Source organism: Eublepharis macularius, chromosome 4 (assembly GCF_028583425.1).
Source record: "Eublepharis macularius isolate TG4126 chromosome 4, MPM_Emac_v1.0, whole genome shotgun sequence".
Classification (NCBI taxonomy): Eukaryota; Metazoa; Chordata; class Lepidosauria; order Squamata; family Eublepharidae; genus Eublepharis; species Eublepharis macularius.
Window position 1 is genome coordinate 25,188,613 of NC_072793.1, and position 22,323 is coordinate 25,210,935.

At 43.7% G+C, this 22,323-nt stretch overlaps 1 protein-coding gene across 3 annotated transcripts in view; it reads right to left on the reverse strand.

Moving 5' to 3' along the window:
- The window catches only part of GAA (alpha glucosidase), a 33,957-nt gene extending 13,755 nt beyond the window's left edge, over window positions 1–20,202 (reverse strand). Inside the window, exons 1-12 of one of the 3 annotated variants that reach the window (XM_054978184.1) lie at window positions 20,152–20,202; window positions 17,294–17,914; window positions 16,024–16,169; window positions 12,475–12,640; window positions 11,018–11,114; window positions 9,601–9,720; window positions 8,913–9,031; window positions 8,597–8,728; window positions 6,361–6,471; window positions 2,660–2,773; window positions 2,427–2,511; window positions 469–586 (exon numbers count right to left, since the gene is read on the reverse strand). In XM_054978184.1, coding sequence (XP_054834159.1) covers window positions 469–586; window positions 2,427–2,511; window positions 2,660–2,773; window positions 6,361–6,471; window positions 8,597–8,728; window positions 8,913–9,031; window positions 9,601–9,720; window positions 11,018–11,114; window positions 12,475–12,640; window positions 16,024–16,169; window positions 17,294–17,848 — 1,763 coding nt within the window. In that variant the 5' untranslated portion in view covers window positions 17,849–17,914; window positions 20,152–20,202. Of the gene's footprint in view, window positions 1–468; window positions 587–2,426; window positions 2,512–2,659; window positions 2,774–6,360; window positions 6,472–8,596; window positions 8,729–8,912; window positions 9,032–9,600; window positions 9,721–11,017; window positions 11,115–12,474; window positions 12,641–16,023; window positions 16,170–17,293; window positions 17,915–19,529; window positions 19,672–19,998; window positions 20,088–20,151 lie in introns of those variants that run through there. The other 2 variants (XM_054978186.1, XM_054978185.1) reach the window with 2 other exon arrangements.
- Between the last annotated feature and the right edge of the window lie 2,121 nt (window positions 20,203–22,323).

A 22,323-nucleotide genomic window follows, 5' to 3' on the forward strand; every position in this document is an offset into this window, starting at 1 on the left:
GGAGAGGGAGAAGTCAGAGGCGATGTCAGAAAGGTAGATATTGAGTTTTTCAGGCTCCCAAGAACACAGCCTATCTGTCAATGCCCGTCTCCAAGAGGCCCTCCACCTTTTGTGCAGGTAAGGAAAGGTAGAGGTGCAAGCACCAAGTCATTACTGACCCATAGGGGGACGTCGCACCATGACATTTTCTTGGCAGACTTTTTACGGGGCGGTTTGCCACTGCCTTCCCCAGTCATCTACACTTTACCCCCAGGAAACTGGGTACTCATTTTACCGACCTCGGAAGGATGGACGGCTGAGTCAACCTTGAGCCGGCTACCTGAACCCAGCTTCCGCCAGGATCGAACTCAGGTCGTGAGCAGAGCTTGGGCTGCAGTACTGCAGTTTACCACTCTGCACCACGGGGCAATTTGTGCAGGTATCCTTAAGGAAAAATATTCAGTCTGCACTGCTATGCAGCATACTCACTCATGTGAAGCTATGGCCTCCATCAGCCCGTACAGATTGTGTAGGTCATAATGGGAGGACAAGTATTGCTTACTGGAAGCACAGAGAGTGTGTGTCTTCAGGGACCCTCCCAGAACACCTGTAAATGAAAAGGGGGAGTGGTAATGTGTGAACAAGGAAGTTCCCATATAAGTGATGACTGCAATGGACATTCTGGCTATTGGAATCACCAATTGCTTTTCAGGGCAGATTAGAAGCAATGGCTCAGAGCTCACTGCAGCCCTCCACTTTGACACCCATGCTGTTCCTGAAGGAGGCACTGATCCACAGAAGAGCAATTTCAGGGGCAGGGGAGAACGACAGGCGAGAAAGTCTCCGTGCAGCCCAGCTCTGCTTGCACTGCGCAGGGTTCAAACTGAAACCTTTCATTTCGGAGTCTTCGATACTGAGCTTTGCAAAAACCAAGATACCTCCATAGCTCTGGCCTATCGCAGAAGAGTCTGTTTCACACACCCAAACTATCCCAAGAGTATTCAGCTAGGCTAACCTGGTTGCTCTCCGTTGCTCATCATTGAAATAAACTGAGCCCCAAAGAGCTGAGTTAAAAATGCTTGCCCAAAGGCAAATTTTATGAATTCTTGCCCAAGGAACCGTTGAATAGAACTGGAAAAATTCAATCCCTAAGCAACATTTGCTCTTTTTGGAGAAGTCATGTCAACCGTTGGGCAATCGTGTAAATAATTTTAAATGGTTGAGGTACACGCTAAATGAAATCCAACCATATGCTTACTCTCAGGCATACGATAGGAAAGAAAAACCAATTGTTACACATTATCAGCCCACAAATCACAAATAGCTACATTTTGCATCAATTCCACCAAAAGACCTCCTGGCTTAGTGTGCAGAATCCTAGATAGTTATAATTTGATAATATAAGGTAATTTGAATTTTAGGTATTTATATTATGTAAATTATAGTAAGCTACAATTTTGATGATTGCCTGGATATTTTAAGTTTATATTGTTGCCAAATAATTATGCTTTTAGGACTGATCAATTTTATAAGTGAATTTTTAAAGGTGGTAATTTGTTGAAATATGTACCTTTTAAATTTTTATTTTAAAATGGCGTGTGTCTCGCTGATGTGCAATCCTGTAATTTTGAATTGATTTCAAGAATGTGATGGCCTCTGGCTAATAAACTTGGTTGTTGTTGTTGACCTGAGGGCTTGCTCCTCTTTCTTTTGTAGCTTTAGCTGCTAATTTGGGAAATATTTCTCCTGCTCAAATAACTTGCAGATGTTTGTTACTCAGCAGAAATTCTATTTTTTATGGTACTGGAAAATATGTTCAGAGTAGGTTGTGAAGTAATCCACGTAGTTCTTCTGTTCTCACAGAGACTGAATGCTGACACACATTTCCAGGGCTTGGAGTTGGCAGGAAAATTGTGGAGTCAGCAAGACAGTGTCTTGAAGGCGCAGGACTCTCACAGCAAGATGGAGGAGTCTGGGGATGTTTAAGAAAACATTCTTAAACATTCTCCTTCAGCTTTGATATCATTAAGCAGATTAATAGCTAGGAAATGAAGTTACGCTTTTATTAAAATGGCTGAGTTAATACTAGAGAAGTGATCAAAACAGAATGACTTGATGGCCATTTTTAGTGAATTTTCATAAGATATAGAAACTTGTCTGTTGTCTCCTTGCAACAAGAGGATCAATAATTTCACTATCCCCACACCCACCCCATCCCACGGCCATTTTCACATGTCTTACTGGCTGTGGAAAATCACGCAAAACTCCCGGAACAATGGCGTCCTCCTGGCACGATTTTCCATCATTTCTGATGTCATCGTGCTATGAACTGGAGTCAGGATGGGAGATTGCACCAGGAAGACGCCATCGTTTCAGGAGTTTTGTGAAATTTTCCGCAGCTGGTAAGATGTGTGAAAACGGCCCTTGTTTGGGCTACTATTTGTTACCTGGCACATAAGGGGGGTTTTCAAGTTTGTTGTTGGGACAACCCTCCAAGGAACCTTCCACAAAATTGGACGGCTCATTCATGTCCTAGGAGAAAGGGGGAGGGAGAAAAGATGGCATATGAGAATCTGAATTCTGTATCAGCATCTTGGTAGAAAAGAAGGAACAGTGCGCTCTCTCTCTTTGCAAGAGCAGCTACGGACAGCAACACCACCTCCCAGCCTGAGAAACTCACAATCCACATGCCGTCGAAGGGCACTTGGTCATGGAAGTCCTTCACCATGTCATGCCACCACTGCTGAGCCCGTGGGTTGGTGAAGTCAGGGAAGGCAGTGAAACCTGGCCAAACCTGAAAGGAAAGCGGTCAAAGTTTTCCAGAAATGCCCGTGTGCTAGTAGGCTCCATAATTATCTCTATGTTTGGAGCACTCCTTGTTAATGTGAAACCCTTTCAGGGAAGATGGGATCAGAAGAACACCAGGAAACTACAGAAGCACAGCAACTCTTGTTAGAAAGTAGAATCCTCCTTATTTTCTAGATATCCATTCAAAAGCGATGCAACAAATGTAATTTCTAGTAATTTCAGAATGCACTTGTATATTATTTTTCTTTTTTCAGTGTCTCTACATTTTTCAATAAAAGTAAGTTATAAAAATGCGTGTTTCAGGGTATGGCTAAGAATGCAACTAAACTGAGACTACAGCCCAAAATCAAAAGTAGACATTGTCTGCCCTACTGGAAGAATAAGATGCATAGCTTGAAGGGTGGTGGCAGTGATACAAGAACACTGGCTAGAAGAAAATTTGATTCTTCCAGGGTGTTCTGCTACTGATCTAAAAGTTGCTATTCTCCTACAAAGAGAACTTCAAAGGCAGAATGCAATGTGAAAGTGCTGAACCAGAATTCACCAAGAAGTTTAACACCATCCCCCTCCAAATCTTCACAAAGACCTGTCACTTCTCATTCCCTATAGGTACTAATATATAGCATACATATGCCATCCCTTCTGTTATTCACTCACTATGTGAAGTCTAGAGGAGAAATCATTCATAGCTATGGAATTGGATAACATCAATATGTGTATGACACCCAGCTCTAAATCTCTCTATCCAAAACCTTTGGTGATGCAGTAGAGATCCTGAATTGCTGCCTGACGGCAATAGTCAAATAGCTAAAAGGGGAAAAACTGAAACTGAACCCAGACAAGATGGACATGAGGCTCATTGGCAGGGCCAGTGTCAGGGTTTCTGGCACCTGAGGCGAGATACCTACTTGCGCCCCTTGCCCTGTGCGTGCACATGAAGTGCACGTGCGCTCCGGCCCTGCACGATGATGTCACTTGTGATGTCATCACGCAGGAGTGTCCCCCTCACCTGAGGCGGGCAGCAGTGGAGAAGGGGCAGGGAGGTATCCTGCTTCCCCGCTCGCTGCTGTGCCACTTGGGTGCCCGGCTTGCCAGGAGCCACGCCAAGATAGGCGGCAGCGGCGAAGGGGCGCAGAGGCTAACGGGGACACAGCCCACTTCTGGGTTGGGGGGGGTCCAGCGCTCGAGGCGGCTGCCAGCACCGCCTCCATGGACGCGCCAGGCCTGCTCACTGGGAAGGGGAAAATCTTGAAGGACATTGTGCTCCCCACTTTGATAGGTTTCAGTTGACCCGTAAAGACTCAGTTAAGAGCCATGGGGTTATACTAGATCCAGTGCTGCTATTAGAGGAGCAAGTTAATGCAGCTGGGAAAAAGGCCTTCTATCAACTCACCCTAGCTCAGAAGTCTCCTACCATCAGACATCTGATCTGGCTACCTGCATTCATGCTATGGAAACAGAGAGACTAGACTACTGTAATGCAGCTGTCTAGTCAACTTGGAGACTCCAGCTGGAGCAGAATTCCACAGCAGCTTTTTATCATCAGGAGTTAGGCAGAGCCTGCCTATTACTCCCATTCTGTAGCCACTCCATTGACTACTTACCAGTTACTGGGCTCAATTCAAGGTTCTGGCTATTACATACAAAGCCCTTCTCGCCTTTGGACCCTCTTATCTACAGGACTGCCTCTCCCCATAAGCAACACCACACATCAGCTTAGCTCACCTGAATAAGGCCTTCTGCAAGTACCGCCTTGCAAATGGTCAAAATCAACAATTGCCCATACAGGGTTGCCACTAAAATTTTATTTTTCATTTCCCTGATTTCCCCTGACCAACACTTGTCAGTTTCCCTGACCGCCATTCAAATATAACCACAAGCTTTAACCACAACTGTTGCATTAATGCAAGGCTTTATGAAATGTTCCGCTCTACAGCTACACAAGTCTCAACTGCAAAAATATTTGTCAAGGTAAGAGATTTGATATCAGCTTCTTTCAACATTAACTGCAGTAACATCTGTTTTGCAACTGCACCAAAAATTACACCAAGATACAAACTTCAATTCAAGCCAACTCTGAATGCTAACAAATGACATAACATTTTTGTTATTGTCTTAAAGGTACACTGAAAATTATATAAACGTTCTATCTAAAATAGTTTCTCTGAAGCCACATTACGAACCTTAGTTTTGAAATTGCAGTAATAATCAAGTTGGGAAAGGACATCATTAAGTTTTACTTGTATTCTGCTACTTCTCTATTCCAGTTGCCACAAGATCATCTATTGCAGCAGCAGGTCAAAAAACCACTGCTTGAATATATTTTAATCACAATTTCCCTGACTTTCCCTGACTTCAGATCAATTTCCCTGACTTTCCCTGACCAATTTCCATTTCCCTGACTTTCCAGAAAGTGGCAACTCTGCCATACATGCACATTCTCTGCTGTGGTCCCCAGCTTATGAGTCTAGAAGGGCTCCCTTCCACCAACTATGCAAAACTGAATTATTCAGGAGGGCTTTTTTTAGACAGGTAGGAGGGTTGTACAGTAAGGAAATGGTTCAAAGAGATGTGTTGGTAAAGGGACAGGGGCTGTAGAATATACTATTGTGTACTGTCTGTTGCTGTAAGTATGTTCCTACTGGGTAGTTTCTTTGTTGTTTAATAGACGTAATCACTTATGCTGGGTTTCAGCATTGTTTCAACCCTGTATCCGATTTCTACTTGTTTTTTAATCTCTGCCAATCTGCATTTGTGTACCCTTTTGCGTTGATTATTGAATGTTGCTGCTATTGATCCTATTGACTTACACTGTGTAATCTTCCTTGAGTCTCAGAGAGGAAGGCGGACTATAAATAATGTAAATAAATAAAAATCCCTTACAGAGAATTACTTTGCTATACCTGTATGTGGGAGGGAAGACAGCATGGTATAGCCTGATCTCGTCAGATCTCAGAAGCTAAGCAGAGTTATACTTGGAAGCGAAGTTATACTTGGAGACCACTAAGGAAGACTCTGCAGAGGAAGCCAATGGCAAACCCTCTCTGCTTCTCACTTGCCTTGACAGCCCCAGCAGGAGTCGCCATAAGTGACTTGAGGGCACTTTACACACACCTCTCTGTCTTTCTAATTGGATCTGCATTTCATGGTCAGATTTTATGTTAACCGTATTTTGCCTATCAGCATTTGGGAGTTGTCTCCACCCACTCTGAGTGTATTGATTACTCTTTTGATTGGATTTTGCTTTAAAATGGCCTCTCCTTGTAACATCTCTCCCCCCATCAATCTCTCTGTTCGTAGTCTTTAATATAAAGTCATAAATCTTAGGGATATACACTTCATGTATTTGGTGAAGTAAGTGCTGACTCTCAAAAGCTTATGTTAGAAGAAGCTTTATCACAAATCTCTAAAATATTACTGAACTCCTATTTCACTCCTACAGACTTACACATGGGTTCCCATCCACAATTGTCTACTTTCTCAGTCAACGCAGCTCAAGTTCTATTAGAATCTGGATTATAGATTTGGGTAAAGACTAGTGCATTATCTTCCAAGACTGACAACAGGACTCACCTTCCCAATCAGAGGCTGCCCTGTTGCATTTAAGATGAAGACATTTTGTTTCAGGCCCTCATCATAAGGTTTGTAACTGCCAGACGGGCTGGAGCTGCTGATACCTGGATCCTAAAAGGGATGCAAGAATAATAGCTTCAGATGGGTAGTTCTGTAGTAGAGCAAGATTCGGGTCCAGTATCTTACTCTGATGAAATGGATCTGACGGGGCACAAAAAGGCAGCAATAGTGCAATAAAGGCTGAGTCAGGAAATGAAATCTATGTTCTCCCTTCTCCTACTTTTGGAAGTTTCAGGCTTACCAGACCAAATCCTACATGGAGCAGAGCAGGCAGAAGGTGTTCAATCTAGCTGCAGGGAATCCAGATTTTGGTGTTCAAGCATTGTAAACAAACAAACCAAACCAAACCCCAGCTCACATCCTTTGATAAAAGCTGGGCAATAGGGAACAATTTATTTTTCATTTGTAACAAGCGATAAAAAAACATGGGCGGAATATTTAAGCATAGGTCAGCAGTTACCTTAGTAGCAGAATGCATGGAAGGTTATGCGAGCTCTTCCAGACGGCTTGTGGTTTCTCTGACATTTAAACTCACAAAGCTGCCATTCAGAGAGCTAAAACACACGAGACGAATTACACGAGGACACTCACGTGAAGGGAGACGCAATGTTAGCTGGGAAGCTGAGTTCTAAAAGACAGGTCGGAAGGCTTTGTCAATTTCCCCTCTCTACAGAGCCAGGCAGACCACTTCTCAGAGGGTTTGTTTATTTCATCTTTGCCTCCCAGAAGGGGAGGTGAAACTGACAGAGCCTTCAGGAGGCAAAGAGGAAATTAACAAACCCTCTGAGGAGCAATTTCTGTGGCTCTGTAGACAGGGGAAATTGACAAAGCCTTCTGATCCGTCTTTTGGAACTCAGCTTCCCGGCTAACATTGTGTCTCCCTTCCCTTGAGCATCCTCATGTAATTCATCCTCTGTGTTTTCGCTCAGAGTCAGACCACTGGTCCATTTACCTCGGTACTGGAAATAGCTCTGCACGGTCTCACAAGGAAGCCTTTCCCATTCCTGCGAACCAAGGACTGATCCTGGAAACTTCCCCACGCAGATCATATCCTGTCCTTCCACTGAATGATTTCTGAAGTATACGCTTATTCTGTCCTCATATTTCTAAACATTCCTCGCCCTCACTAACAAAGGCTAACAATGAAAGCTGCAACATTTGAGAATCCACCCCAGGGACAGCCTGTAAGCAAGATTCTGCCATATAGTTGTAGATGGGCCAGATTTCCAAAAGATTCAAGATCATTCCCTCCACTGTGGTTTTTTCCCCAGCTGAACATCCATAGATGTAGAAAGAGAAACCGCATTCCATACGTAGCTACTATTCCACGTACCTTAAGGAACATGGCCCAGGCTAAGAGCGGCGGCCTTGAGTGTTACTGCTATGCTTTGATTTTTTTTTTTAATGGTGTATTACTGCATGGCGATAAAAGAATATGTTTGTTCTTTCCCAAAGATAGCCCTTTGGGCTGCATCACACTTCACTCCTCCACAAAATCACGTAGTTGCGCACACAGCTGGTGGCTTTCGCAGTCATTTTTCCCACTAGCTGCTGTCATGGAAACACCCAATACCTGGTTCAGCCGTAGCAATTTAACTGGAGGTAATAAGGGTGGAAATATTGTTACTTGATATTATGGTTGTTAGTGCTCCTTTTAATGGCTTTTTTTTGGTAAACTGCTTGGGCCAGGGTTTTAAATAAATAAATACAAGAAAAGATGGCAAGGTACTTGTCCCAGGTGCACTGCAAAAAAAATTCCAACAGGTGTAGCTAGTCATCTCAAAGTGCTGAAGTGACAAGAGAATCCATATTTGACAAAATAGTAAGGAGTCCAGTAGCACCTTTAAGACTAACCCACTTTATTGTAACATTAGCTTTCGAGAACCACAGCTCTCCATGCATCTGACTAAGAGAGCTGTGATTCTCAAAAGCTTATGCTACAAGAAAGTGAGTTAGTCTTAAAGGTGCTACTGGACTCTTTACTATTTTGCAACAACAGACAAACATGGCGAACTCCTCTGGATCTATGACCATATTTGACAAAATTCTCATCCCTTCATGGCTGTTAAAGACACAGGAGACCCCTCCTTTAAAGCATCTCGGGAGATCAACAAAGGATTAGCCATTATAAGGTTGGCTCTGCAGGCCAGGAGGAATCCAGGCTTCACTGACTTACCACAATCATGACATACCTCCGACCATCGTGGTGGAAATCGCGCACCATATTTGGCATATCTTTGAACTTGTCCTTATTGAAGGTAAAATCTCTCTTCGCGTCAGTATAATCCAGGTCGTTCCACTGCACATCCTGTCAGGCCCCAAAATGTGGCATTAGTGACGACACAGAGCTCCTTCGGATTTCTCACCCTCATTCACCAACTGACAGCCAGTTTCCATCCCGTGCAAGGGTGCGACAGCTTTATTGGCTCCCACGTCTCCCAGGCACCAAAGAGAAGCTTCATTCTGGATAGGACGGAAAGGGAACCACCTACCAGGGGAAACTGTGCTGCTGTCATGTTCTTTACCACTTCCTGGGTAACGGCCGTGGAGACATATCCCCAGCGACAGAGATGGAATCCCAGAGCCCAATATGGGGGCATGAAGGGGTACCCTGAGGGAAGTAAAAAAAGACATTGCTCCAAAAGTGCTCTGACGAGCAACTAAAGCTCCCGAACTGAACATGTTGTATCTAAAGAGGTGCATTTTCCAACCAAATTTTCATTTGCAGTTTGTCAAGTCTACCCTAAAGCGATGGTTTAAAATTACACCAGAAAGATCTACATCTATTCCTCAAAAACAATGCTTTGGGGGGAAGGGGTATAGCTAAGAAGGAAATCCACCACCAATCCCCTCCTCCCCACAATATACTCCTAGAATTCTGCTCGTCACACTTTTTACATGGATATGAATTGCTCTCTTCAACATTTTTCTAGCACTAAGAGAAGTATAGAAGCAAAAGGGGTGCAGGCCTATCCCAAAGGAAGAGGGTAGACTGTGATAGCAGAACTGCTTTCAACCCCAACACTGTATGTGGCTGGTCTGGAGGGTTAAGGACAGATCTTCATAGATGGCCACAACTAACCATCAAGGAAGTCCTCTGGATGAAGCTGGCCTTGGGGAGAAAGCCCTTCACATAGTTATAATGGCTACCTTCTCATAAGGAAGAGCGTAAATGCCTACCAATGACATCCATATATTGGCGCAGCACACTCTTTGGATCTGGGCCAAGGAAGATATAGAAATCCAGGATCCCCCCAATTGTTCTCCACGTTACGGCTGGACTGGGCTGCAGAATCACATCTGTCAAGCAAGCAGTGGCATGGAAATAAAAGGTTTTCATTTGCAGCCCACACAAAATGATGTTGCCTCACCAATAATCCTCCCCAAATATTATAATTTTGCCAACAATATTGACTAGCTGCCACCCACTTGCTGCACGGTTTTGTGAAATAATCTGTATCGCTACATACTTTTGGCTCTTCCATCCTTTGTGGAAAAGCGGGTTAGGCTGAATTTGTTAGATATGGGAAACAACTGTCAAGTCAACTCGATCTTTATGTTGGTCCACAAGCCATATAGACGGAGAACCGTGTTAATTAAAACCGTATCACTACATATATCATCAGGGCTTTTTTTCTGGGAAAAGAGGTGGTGGAACTCAGGACCGCACAATGACATCACTTTGGGTCAGCTGGAACAAAGTTTAAATTGCCCTTGGCAAAAAGGGTCACGTGGCCGGTGGCCCTGCCCCCTGATCTCCAGACATTGGGCAGTTTAGATCGCCCTCTGCACCACAACGTGGAGGGCAATCTAAACTCCCCTCTGTCTGGAGATCAGGGGGCGGGGCCACCGGCCATGTGACCCTTTTCAAGAGGTGCCAGAACTCTGTTCCGCTGCGTTCCAGCTGGAAAAAAGCCCTGTATATCATTCATCCAAGTATATCAGACAATGAACAGAATTAAAGGAAGTACTATCAAAAAGAAGTACTTCTTCACTCATAGAGTGATTACCTTGTGGCAGCCGCTATCGTGGAAAGTGGTGATGGCTACTAGTTTAACTGACTATAGGATCAGAGAAGCTCACAGGAGCTAGGTCAGTCGGTGGCTATTAGCCATGATGACTCCATGTTCACAGGCAATAACCCCTGAATACCAGTGCTGGGGGGAAACAAAAGGGACCTGGATCTCTGCCCTGCTTGCAGGTTTTCTACAAGAATCTGCTTGGCCATTGTGAGAATCTGGATGCCGGACCAGATGAACTCTTAGTCTGATCCAATATAGTTGCTCTTATATTCTTACAGTGGTGCAAATGCACCAAAATATTGTGTGCCTCTCAAGGAATGTATATTATTTTTAACATGTAATATGTATCAATATAGATTTCTGTATACCATTCTAAAGGATTTCAGGAGCAATGTCCATTTAAAGTAATCTGTGTTCTAAGAACAATATTTGTATCGTAACGGCAAAGAATCCAACTTTAGTCTATAGAGTACAGTGTGTTTATTGCGTGAGTGTCCCTAGCCTGATGCTAGGCCATTGTTTTACATTCATGTTGGCTTCGCGCATTAAGGAATGGAGGACTCTGAGATGCCTACCCATGGCATTGCTGTTCAGCAAAAAGACTCCATGGGCCAAGCCTCCCTCTTCCAATGCCAGGTAGAAAGGGTGTGAGCCATACAAATTGGCAGAAGGCTGAAAACACAAGAAGAATACACCAAGTCAAGGACATATTTTCACACTCAAACACAGTATAGTTAGAGAGAAGACAATAGGAATGGATCCATGCTTGGGTCATGGTAATAATAATAAACAACCTCATTGCTAAAGATAAAACGAGTCATTCTCCCAACATGGCATTCTGTTTTTAATAATTAGTAGAAACATTTGAAGTGCCATCTCATTGGCATTTAAATCTAGAAAACAACTTGACCATCGCTCTTCCTTCGAGTCAGACCCAAATGTCCTGCAACGCTACATACCTTTATCAAAAGTATGTCACTTTGCCATGTTTTGCCAAAGAATCTTGGAAACGGCAGCTTGTTAAGAGTACTGATAATGTATTTATCCTATGTTAATTAATACCCATAATGTGCTAGTGCTTATTTACAGTCATCCACCATTCCGTTAATATATTATACAATAAATAATCGAGCAAATATTGAGCTAGTCCCTTTTGGTATGGAGAGATCACAAGCAATTCCAGACAACCAGAATTCAATTTTTTAATTGTTTAATATATTAATGACTGTAAATAAGAACTAGCACTTTATGGGTATTAATTAACATAGGATAAGTACATTATCGTCATGATATATGATGGAATGATTGTATCAAGGACAAATGCGGTTTGTAGGTTCCTATATTCTAGTATGTTTGCACATTAATGAAATACATACAAAAGATCCAGAGGAGTTAGCCGTGTTAGTCTGTAGCGGCAAAATTGAAAAGAGTCCAGTAGCACTTTTAAGACTAACCAACTTTACTGTAGCATAAGCTTTTGCGGATCACAGTTCTCTTTGTCAGATGTATCTGAAGAAGAGAACTGTGATTCTCAAAAGCATATACAAAAGAGACTCTTTGCTTTAGTACAAAAAACTTGTTGAATGATCATTGAATGTAGTTCAAGTTGTTTTTTAATAAGTCTTCACGATTTGTATCTTGTGGAATTAATTGTTCTATCATGATACTCTCTGTGCAGCTGCAGGCAGGTCATGCAGTCAAACCTTTTTCTTTTTTTTCCCATGAACAAAGAAATGTAAAAAATACAATTTTTGATATGGTCAAAAGAGGTGGGTGGAGGTGAGGTGTTGGATTTTCATTGGGGTGGGGGGAGGGCAAATCTGTGCCCACAACTAAAGAGTCAAGATTATGTCTAGGGGCGTGCGCTTCAGATTTCCGATTAGGGTTTTTCCGAATTATTTTCCTGCTTCGGTAAACCCGAAGCAGGAAACTCAAATCTTTTTGGGGTGCACACCCCTAATTACGTCTGGAGAAGTATTCTCCTTATTTTTTAAAAAAACTCCAGTTTTTTCAGACCAATTCTACCTCTTACCACAGGTGCTATGTCCCGATTCCAGAGGGTGACCTTGGTCCAACTGACGTTGAGGAGGAGCGAGGTCAAATGCTCACCCAGTCCAGAGATGAAGCCTGATGGTAGGGAGGAAGAGATCTGTAGGAACTGATCAGCATAGAATAAGGGTGCCACTGTGGTATTGAGCCTGTTGGGGAGAAAGTGGACGATCCGAAAACATATTGCAATTATAGAAACACAGAGCTGGAAGGGATCCCAAGGGTTATCTAGTCTGACTTGCTGCAGAAGGCAGGAAATTCACAGCTACTCCCACCACCACTCTTCCAGTGACCTCTGCTCTATGCCCAGAAAGGGCCACAAAAGACAAGCACCAGCTCATCCTTTCTTGCCCCCCATCTCTCAAGCTGCCTAAATTCATACTGAGTTATAGAATCCGCATGGCTGTCAAATGGACATCTAGGCACTTCTTAAAAACCTCCACAGAAGGAGAGTCCACCACCTCTCAAAGAAGCCTGTTCCACTCAGGAACTGCTGTCATGGAAGTTCTTTCAAATGCTTAGCCAAAACCTCTTTTGACTTAATTTTAACCTGTTGGTTTTGGTCCAAACCTCTGGGGCAACAGAAAACAACTCTGCTCCATCATCTAGTTGAAGAGGGCTACTATATCACCTCTCAGTTGTCTCCTCTCCAGGCTAAACATACCCAGCTTCATCATCCCTTCCTCGCTGGATTTGGCCTCCAGCCCTCTCACCACCTTTGTTGCCCTCCTTTGGACACATCCAGCTCGTCAACATTCTTCTTAAACTGCGGTGTCCAAAACTGAACACAATACTCCACATGAGCTCTAAGCAGAGCAGAGCAAAGTGATACAGTCACTTTGCATGATCTGGATGCTATGCTTCTGTTGATACAGCCCAAAATCGCATTTGCCTTTTTCACTGCTGCATCACACTGCTGGCTCACGTTCAGTGTATGGTCTACTAAGACCCCTAGATCCTTTTCGCACGTACTACTGCCAAGACCAGTCTCCCCATCCTATAATTATGCACTTGAATTTCCTACCTAAATGCAGAAGTTTATATTCATTTTGTTGGTTATAGCCCAGTTTTCCAGCTTGTCAAGATCATCCTGAATCTTGATTCTGTCTTCTACTGTATTTGCTATCTTTGCCAATTAAATATCATCTTCAGATTTAATGAGCTTCCTCTCTATTTCTTCATCCAAGGCATTATAAAGATGCTGAACAACACAGGGCCCAGGAAAGATCCCCGAGGCACTCTACTTGACCTCCTCTCCAAGAAGATGAGGAAGCATTTACAAACCCTCTTTGGGTGCTCTGTCAACCAGTTACAAATTCACCTAACAGCAGTAGGATCCAAACCACATTTTGCCAACTTGTCAACAAGAATATCATGCAGAACCTTATCAAAAGCCTTACTGAAATCAGTTGAGAAGTTCTGCCCTCTCTTTATCACCTGTAAAAATTCCTCTTTCCTCTCCTTGCAGAGGGCTTACCACTTCCTTATTTTTTGTTTCTGTAGGAACCTTTGGACACTTACAGGTGAGTGCTCATTACTAGCAGTCATACTTTCATGATTTAAGATTTTAACCATGTGAGGAACTGGGTGTCTACAGTCATACAGTCAGGGCTTTTTTTCTGGGAAAAGAGGTGGTGGAACTCAGTGGGTTGCCCTTGGAGAAAATGGTCACATGGCTGGTGGCCCCATCCCCTGATCTCCAGACAGAGGGGAGTTGAGATTGCCCTCCATGCCACTCGGCGGCACGGAGGGCAATCTCAACTCCCCTCTGTCTGGAGATCAGGGGGCGGGGCCACCAGCCATGTGACCATTTTCAAGAGGTTCCGGAACTCCGTTCCCCCGTGTTCCTGCTGAAAAAAAGCCCTGCATACAGTTAAATTCTGTATTGCTACCATTAGCTCTACAGCCCTCAGACCATCTTCGCACTATCATTTGGGTGCCCGTTCTTCCTTAACGTTCTCCCATGTGATTGATATGGAATCCAAACACCCCACAGCTGAGAAGCACAGGACCACAGCGAAACGGTTCGGGGTACATCACAAAGGTGTCTCCTTATAAGCAGAGGAATAGAAACATCACCTTGGATGCTATAGACTGTTACATCACCACATGGTGTAGGCACTGCAGAAATTTTAAAGTAATAAGGCACCTGCCCCTGAGATCTCCTTACACAAGCGTCACATCCTTAGTTATCAGCTAGGTGGCAAAAGGGCTTAGAATGGGAGCCCAGTTATCAGCCACTGCTCTTTTACCTTGACCAAAGGTTTAGGATCAACAGCTGGCACGGGAACTCCCCTTCCAACCAAATAGTGGTGGACGCGGGAGACGGAAATTCTTCATTTTTATATCCCTTATCTTGTTCTATTCTTCTTCTTTTTTTGGCTCTAATTTTTTTTATTAGTTTTTAGTTCCAGAAGAATTGATAGAGAAAATCTTAAGAGAGGGCAGAACTGGACACACTGACAGAATTAATAAAAGAAAAAAAAAACATGATGGGAAACAAAAATGGACCCCGCTCTATAGATGGGTTGAACGGAAGTATAACATAGGGACATAACTGTATGTTAGCAAAACACAATTAAAGGAATGAGGAAAGAAAAAAGTACTAGAATTAAAGAAAGCAGACTTACAGTGATAATAGCTTAGTAAAAAATAATATAACTATGATGGAATTTGTAGAGACGAAATGAAATGCATGGTATATATCATGTAATCTTGCTCTATTCTTCTAACCATTCTCCAAAAATCTAGCCAAAGGATGTTTCTTTGGGTCAGTTGAACATATGATTGGACCATACGGCTCCTATTGATCATCACTGAATGTGGGTGTATCACAGGTGACTGTTGTTTAAATCACTATAAACATCCAAAGAAAAAGGAGCCCCTGAATCTGAAATTATCTGGCTAAAGAACGAAAAGGGATCTAAACCCTTTTGCACACCTCCAGTTTCCATTTCTTCACTACACCTCTGAATGCACAGCTACACACACACACACACACACAAAGGATGCAGAAAAGCACTATTCAGCTCATTCTACCAACAAGACAAGGAAAGCCAAAAGGAATAAGCACTTTAGTTCAGTGCTATAATTATGGCCTATGGTTAAAGAAGGGAATAACTTGGGTGTTCAGAATAACAGGCTACAACTTTAAGTACTGGAGATGCTCCATTACATTTTTAAGAAGTAAATCTAAGATTTTTTTAAAGTGTCCATTCAGAAATTGAATGTGTGAATGAGACAAGCTCATATTTGGAACTGTGCATCAAGTTCATATTTGGAATTGGGATTGTGCAGGCTGCTCCTGCCCAGTGTATACTCAGGCACCAACTGGATTCACTGGTATGTGACGTGTAGAACGATTCTTACACATCCGGAACACTTTAGGAAGAAATGCAGGACTCTGGTGAGGCAATCTGAATTAGCCCCAGACATTCTCACTCTGGAATCTTCATACAGCTTTTCAACCTTCCTTAGACTAATACTCTGGAAGGCAAGAACATCTGGCTATCGGAAATCAGGAGACACTTACAGTGTTTGCCCACTGGATTTCCGGACGACAATAAGGCCAAAGGGATCCGCAGAGAAACTAACAGAGTAGAGAGTTGAGGATGCCTGGCTGCTCGCTTGGGGGGTTTCCAAAGGAACTTCAAAGCGTTTGTTGGCTGGATCTTTAAGCTGTAACAATAAAGTGAGAGAAAGAGAATTTCAGAGTCAGATGGGGGTCTAAGAAAATATTCCCGGCTCACCAATGGCTATGCTGTACATCAGAGAACTGAAGCCAGGCCGCCATGGACTCAGGTTCTAGACAGAAAGTCCTTCAGAGGAGGAGATCCTTGCCACAGTTAGGACAAAAGCTACTTGGGCCAATGCAACCATGTTTTTGTGGACTAACAGGTGCTCCCGTCTCCCAGCTCAAGCGGCAATACAGGTAAAGAATGTGTGGAGCAGAAGGGCAAAAAAGAATTGATCTACATCCTACATTTTGATCTTATATACGCTTCCTTGGAAGCAAGTTCACTGAGACTTTCTCATGCATAGGAATCCATAATTATTATGGCCAGGCAACCCCCTGTTCTATGCCCATTAAAGTGGAATGCAACCTATGTAAGTTATGCTTCTTTAGAAAGTGTTCCCAATTCTCTTACTCTGTACAATGTTTTTTTCAATGTTTACTATTTGCATAAGTTTATTTCAGTTCTTGCTAGTCATGGAGAGTACAAGGTGTTATTCACGCCACTCCAACCCTTCCCTATTAATGGACATTTTATGTGGCTATTCCCTTAGCCATTGAGATTTCAGCAGCCATTGCCCATACAATCAGAAATCTAGCTTCACAGCCTTAAAGGCCAAAAACGTTTAAAAATAAAATCAACAGGATTCTTAGAAAGCTGCCCTCTGCTCAGAATCACATTCTGCATTTTTTTTTTCACTCCCACAGAAATTATGGCGGAAAGCTTGGCCCATGAGTGTCTTCTGCTCAGAATGAACACAAGATAAGCTAGGCTACGTGGAGCCCACTATACAGCAGAAGAATAGACTACCTTGGTGTCCTTGCTCCTGAGACAGAGTCCCTAGTTGGACTAGGATCTGGGAGACCCAAGTTCGAATCCTCACTCTGCCATGGAAGCATGCTAGGAGACCTTGGGCCAGTCGCACACTCTCAGCCTAACCTACCTCACAAGGTTGTTGTAAGGATAAAATGGGAGGCAAGGACAACAATGCAAAGCTGCTTTGGGTACCTATGGGGAGAAAGGTGGAGTATAAGTGAAGTAAAATAAATACATAAAAAAAATACTCACCCTGAAGTGAAGCCTACCCTCCGTCTCAAACATCACGTCCAGTTGCAACTTCATGATGTCATCTGGGAAGAAAGTGGGTGTATCCCGGGTCAAGTGGGCGGCATAGCCGGTTTCAGTAGCAGTCAGGTTTTTCATCTTGTAACTGGGATAGTTGGGAGGGAAAAAGCACCACGGCCTCCCAATGGCAGAATCCAGGAAAGAAACAGGGACGTAGCAGCAGCCCCGAGCCTGACATTCTTCTTGAGAGATGAGCTTTTCTGGGGCACAATCAAAGCGGCTGTCCGGAGGGATGCCACAGGTTGAAGGCTCCAAGACAGAGCCTTTGAAAGATTCTGGCTGCTCTACAAATTTCTGTCCCTGCGTTGCTTCCTCTCTGCCTTTGTTCTCAGCCCTGTAGATGTCTTGCGCCTGGGAAGCGGTGGTTGGGCTCATGGCTGCCAAAGCAACATCACGCACTCCATATATACACAGCATAGAAACCACTGTCACCATCGCCAATACTTTCAGGGTCATGATGCTGAGCCTCTTCTCTTTAGACTTCTCAGCCGCTGTCATTGCAGCTAGCAAGGAGAGGACAGGTGTGCACTTCTCAACAGGTACAGGTGTGATCTATGCAGTCAGCTGCAGGTGAAAGGTAGGCACAGAAGGTACAAATAGTCACGAAGAAGAGGACGATTCCTGGATCCTTATGTGTAGCTCCTACTAGTGCCTTATTTCTGAGACCCACCACAAATACTGATAACACATTAAAAGTTCTGAATTCTAAAATAAACTTTAGACCACCAGAAATTATACATCCCCACATTCGGGGGATTCTGTCCTACAAGGGTGCGGGGCCATGCTGTTTCCGGGTCCACAGTCTGGATTCTGTATTAACTGCTCTGAAGTGGGATGCCTCCAGGGGAAATTACGATTAGGAAACTGGTGGCAGCTGCACTCCAAAATTAGTGTCGGATCACCCCAAATCATGCACCCCCTCTGGGGACAGTCCAAAGCCTGGTTTCCACATCCATGGCTTGAACGTTGGGTGCTCCCAGCAATCTCTTTCATTTGGCTTTGCTAAGATGTCCTGAACAAGAAACTGGGGCAGCTGCACCCTTTCTGCTCCCTCCAATCATACAGCCCCAGAGTTTGAAGCCCTCATCCCTCATCTTATTAGTATAATGATATAACACGGGCTTCCCAGAGGCAGCTCAAATGAAGGCTCAAATGAAGGTGACAGATGCAGTCTTTGGACTAGGCACCACCACTGTACGTCCTCTTGCAGGGAACAATCCCCAGAGTCTGGGAGTGTATAGTTTAGGGCAGGGATCTCCAACATAGTGCCCATGGGCACCATAGCACCCACTGACACCTTTTCTGGTGCCCACCATCTGGTTTTAGAAAGTGGGTGGCATCAGGAGGGGCTTCTGCCCAGCAAGTCTTCTGATTGGCTATTGAAGATTTGCTTGGCTCTGCAGATTTTTTAAAAATGTGCGTTGGCAGCAGTTGCTGCTACAGTGGGTAGGGGGCTAGAAATCAGCGAGGATCTGTGTATGTATAGCAAATATACAGTCACATTTAATAAATCAACAGTCCTCTTAATCACTAAAGATTGTTGTTGTTCTGGAGCTGCCTCTCTGTCCGTTTGGTTGCAGCTGCTGCTACAGCACAAGGATCTACTAAGGAAGCTAGGGCAGCCATTTTGTGGTTGATTCCACCACCCGTGGCAGCTATTTTTTGACAGCACCCTCCGCACGATGTCAAAATGTGAAAGGTGCCCATGGGCACAACAAAAATTGGGGGGGGGGGCTGTTTTAGGGCCTTTATTTTTTAAATTTCTCCTAGGGGCACCCCACTTTGGAGCAGTGCCCCCAAGTTTTTGGATCAGGGAACAGAACCAGTCTCCTTGGTTGGCACCGTCATATAAGGTAGCGGTGTATGATTTGTGGTGGTCCAAAGCTTATTTGGGGGCACAGAGCTTTTTAGTATCATCGTGGTTTGTGGCTGAGTTTATCAAATAAGGAAGTAAGAGCTGCAAATAAAGAACTGGGAACCAACCTCGTTTGGATCTACAGAAAAACAACTCGAAGACTCACCTCGGTCAAGGATCCTGTTGCCAAGATAGCCCCCCCCCCCTTCGTTGTGTGCCAAAGACCCCTGGCTGCTTCTCACCAATTAGTTTTTCTTCTGAGATCAGGACCCAACACGTCACTCTCATACATGTTACCTAGAAATTCACCCCCTACACACACACCTGTCCATCACTCAGTTGTCCCTATTAACGCTCCTTCAAAGCCACCGAAGGGTCCCAGTTTTTCGGATTCATTCGCGACTACCAAAACATGAATTTATATAAAAATGGAACACTTCCCTAAAGGTGCCTCGGTAAGTCCTTGCTCTCTTCTTTCGCTTTCTTCGCTCTAGAGAAAAAGGCGCAGGGCGGGGGGATAGTTATTCTATAGACAACATAAGTACAGTCCCGATTCCTGAGCCTGTCGCGTTTTTTCCGGAAGAGCTCGGTGCCTTTTACAACTTAATCGAAAGAAAGGCAGGGCATTGCAAATATTTCAAATAAATTGGTTAAAACTCGGCAGACTGACAGAAAACCGGCAGGTGCAGCAAGCTTCCGCAATATGGAAATACAATTAAAAAAAAAAAAGAAGTTGCATCTTTTGGATTTTTGTCTGTCCTGTTAAAAGTACAGCCAAGAAAAGGAAACGCACATTTCCTCCCCATAGCTGCTATGGAGAACTTCGGCTCCCTCTACGGCATAGCATAATATTAGGATCGAGTTTCCAGAGCAGGAGATCCGCAGTTCTCCCCTGCGAAAGTGGACCGAAAAGGAGCGCCGCCCTTTATGCCGCTCCAAGACTCACCCGCCGGAGCTCCCTGCGCAGCGCCGCCCGCAACCAGCATGGAGCACTCAAGTTCAAAGAGTCCAGAACGATCACGTGAGCAGCGAGTCATGTGACTCTTCCTGCCCATTGTTTCCTTTGTAGCAGCCTCTGAAGTGACCTGTGCGGGTTCTAAGAATGAGCGCGGCTGTGAATAGTCAGTTGCAGCGCACGAAGCCTTTGCTAGTCTCTTCTCACCAAATCTCTTTTGGTATACATGCGCTCGGCTTCAATCATTGCCATCACCCAGCAAAAACTAAAAACAGATGAACAAAATGTGCGGTAGGGAATGAGCTTTCCAGAGCCACAGCTCACTTTAGAGCTGAAGAAGTGAGCTGTGGCTCAGGAAAGCTCATTCCTTACCACAAATTTTGTTAGTCTTATAGGTACCAAAGAGTTTATTGTCTATAGCCATAGGCTGTCACAAATTTTCCAATCATCAACTAATAAACATTTAAATCCAGTTGGAAAAGGTTAATTAAAATTAATTAAAACAGTACAGTATACCACACTATCCCAGGAATCTCAAAACAGCCTCATTCAATACCACTTTAGATCTTATTTTTTTGGCTGCAACTACACAAAGACAAAAGTAATGGTTTTCAGGAGAAAGCCAAAAATCTCCCACTGAGCATCCTTGGCAACTCTTTATAGGTGCTACTGGACTCTTGCTTTTTTCTACTGCTACAGACAGACTAATCTTGATCTAAAAACAGATTAAAAACCATCCAAGACATTCATGGTATCTTCACTAGGAAGTAGCCTAATTAGCAAAAGAAAAATGAGTTCTGCTAGAGCAATTGTAGTAATATAGACGTTTTAAATCTTGCTCTTCCTCCAAGGATGTATCTGATGGTGAGTTCTGTCTCACAAAAGCTTGTTCTGGAATAAACTTTAACAGTGCAATCCTAAACAGAGTTACTCCAGTCTAAGACCATTGAAATCAATGGGCTTAGACTGGAGTAACTCTTCTTAGGATTGTAGTGTAAGTGACTAAAGTGCCACTGGACTCTTGTTTTATAGGGTTGCCAGCCTCCAGGTGGTGTCCAACAGTGGAAACCCCAACGGAGGACTCAAACTAACAATAAATTCAAAAAATATTTTTTCTATCTTACAAAGTGTGCGGTGAACCACAACATAAATACTTAACATGCTATTATCTAATACAAAACTACAAGTCTTACCATACAAGATATGTTCCATCCAGTAGGTAATTCGTACAAAAATGATTTTTACAGCGCTATTATAGCTGATGTAACATCGGCTCTATGGTTGAATCAAATCCCCTCCTACAATGTACAAAAGTCTCATCTATGGGGATAAGTCCAAGAAGAATGCTGAGTTGTTTTTCTGGTACACACAAGACTGGTCTAAAGATCGTTTTGTATATTTCAGGCGGCTGAGAAGATACAGAAGCCAGTCACTGGCGTGGACTCTACAAGGGACCGGCTGATGTCCAACTTGTTTCCCTCTGCTTCATCAGGAGTCCCCTGTCAGTGCCACCATACAAAATCCAATCTTGTGACACAATCTTTACATCTCTTGGGTGTTCCTAAAGCGTCTTTCTGTTACAAGCTTGTTAGCTTGTCAGCCTCCAGATGGTGGCTGCAGATCTCTGGAATTACAACTGATCTCCAGGCCACAGAGATCAGTTCATGTGGAGAAAATGGCTGCTTTGGAGGGTGGACTCTATGGAATTATACCATGCTGAAGACCTTTCCATCCTCAAACCCTGCCATCTCCAAGCTTCAACCCCCTCCCCAAATCTCCAGGAATGTCCCAACTTGGAGATGGCAATCCTATTTATTTTGCTGCTACAAACAAACATGGCTTCCCATCTGGAATTATCTTCCAAGTGGCATACATAACATACATGATTCCTTCTGTCATTTTATCTCACAACAGCCCAATGAGAAATTGAGACTGACTGGCCCAAGGTCATCCATTGGATGGGAGGGGGGGTACATGAACCCAGAGCTTGACAGTCCTAGAGCTACCTTGGCTACCCAACTCTCTGCCCTCTTTTAGTAGCTCCAGGATACCTAAATTATAAAGCACAAAATTATTGGGCTATTTTTTTGCCAGCCACTATGAAACACTAAGAATCTTAGCTAAATGTTCTAGTTCTCCTGCCCTTTGCTGTTTTTGTATGCT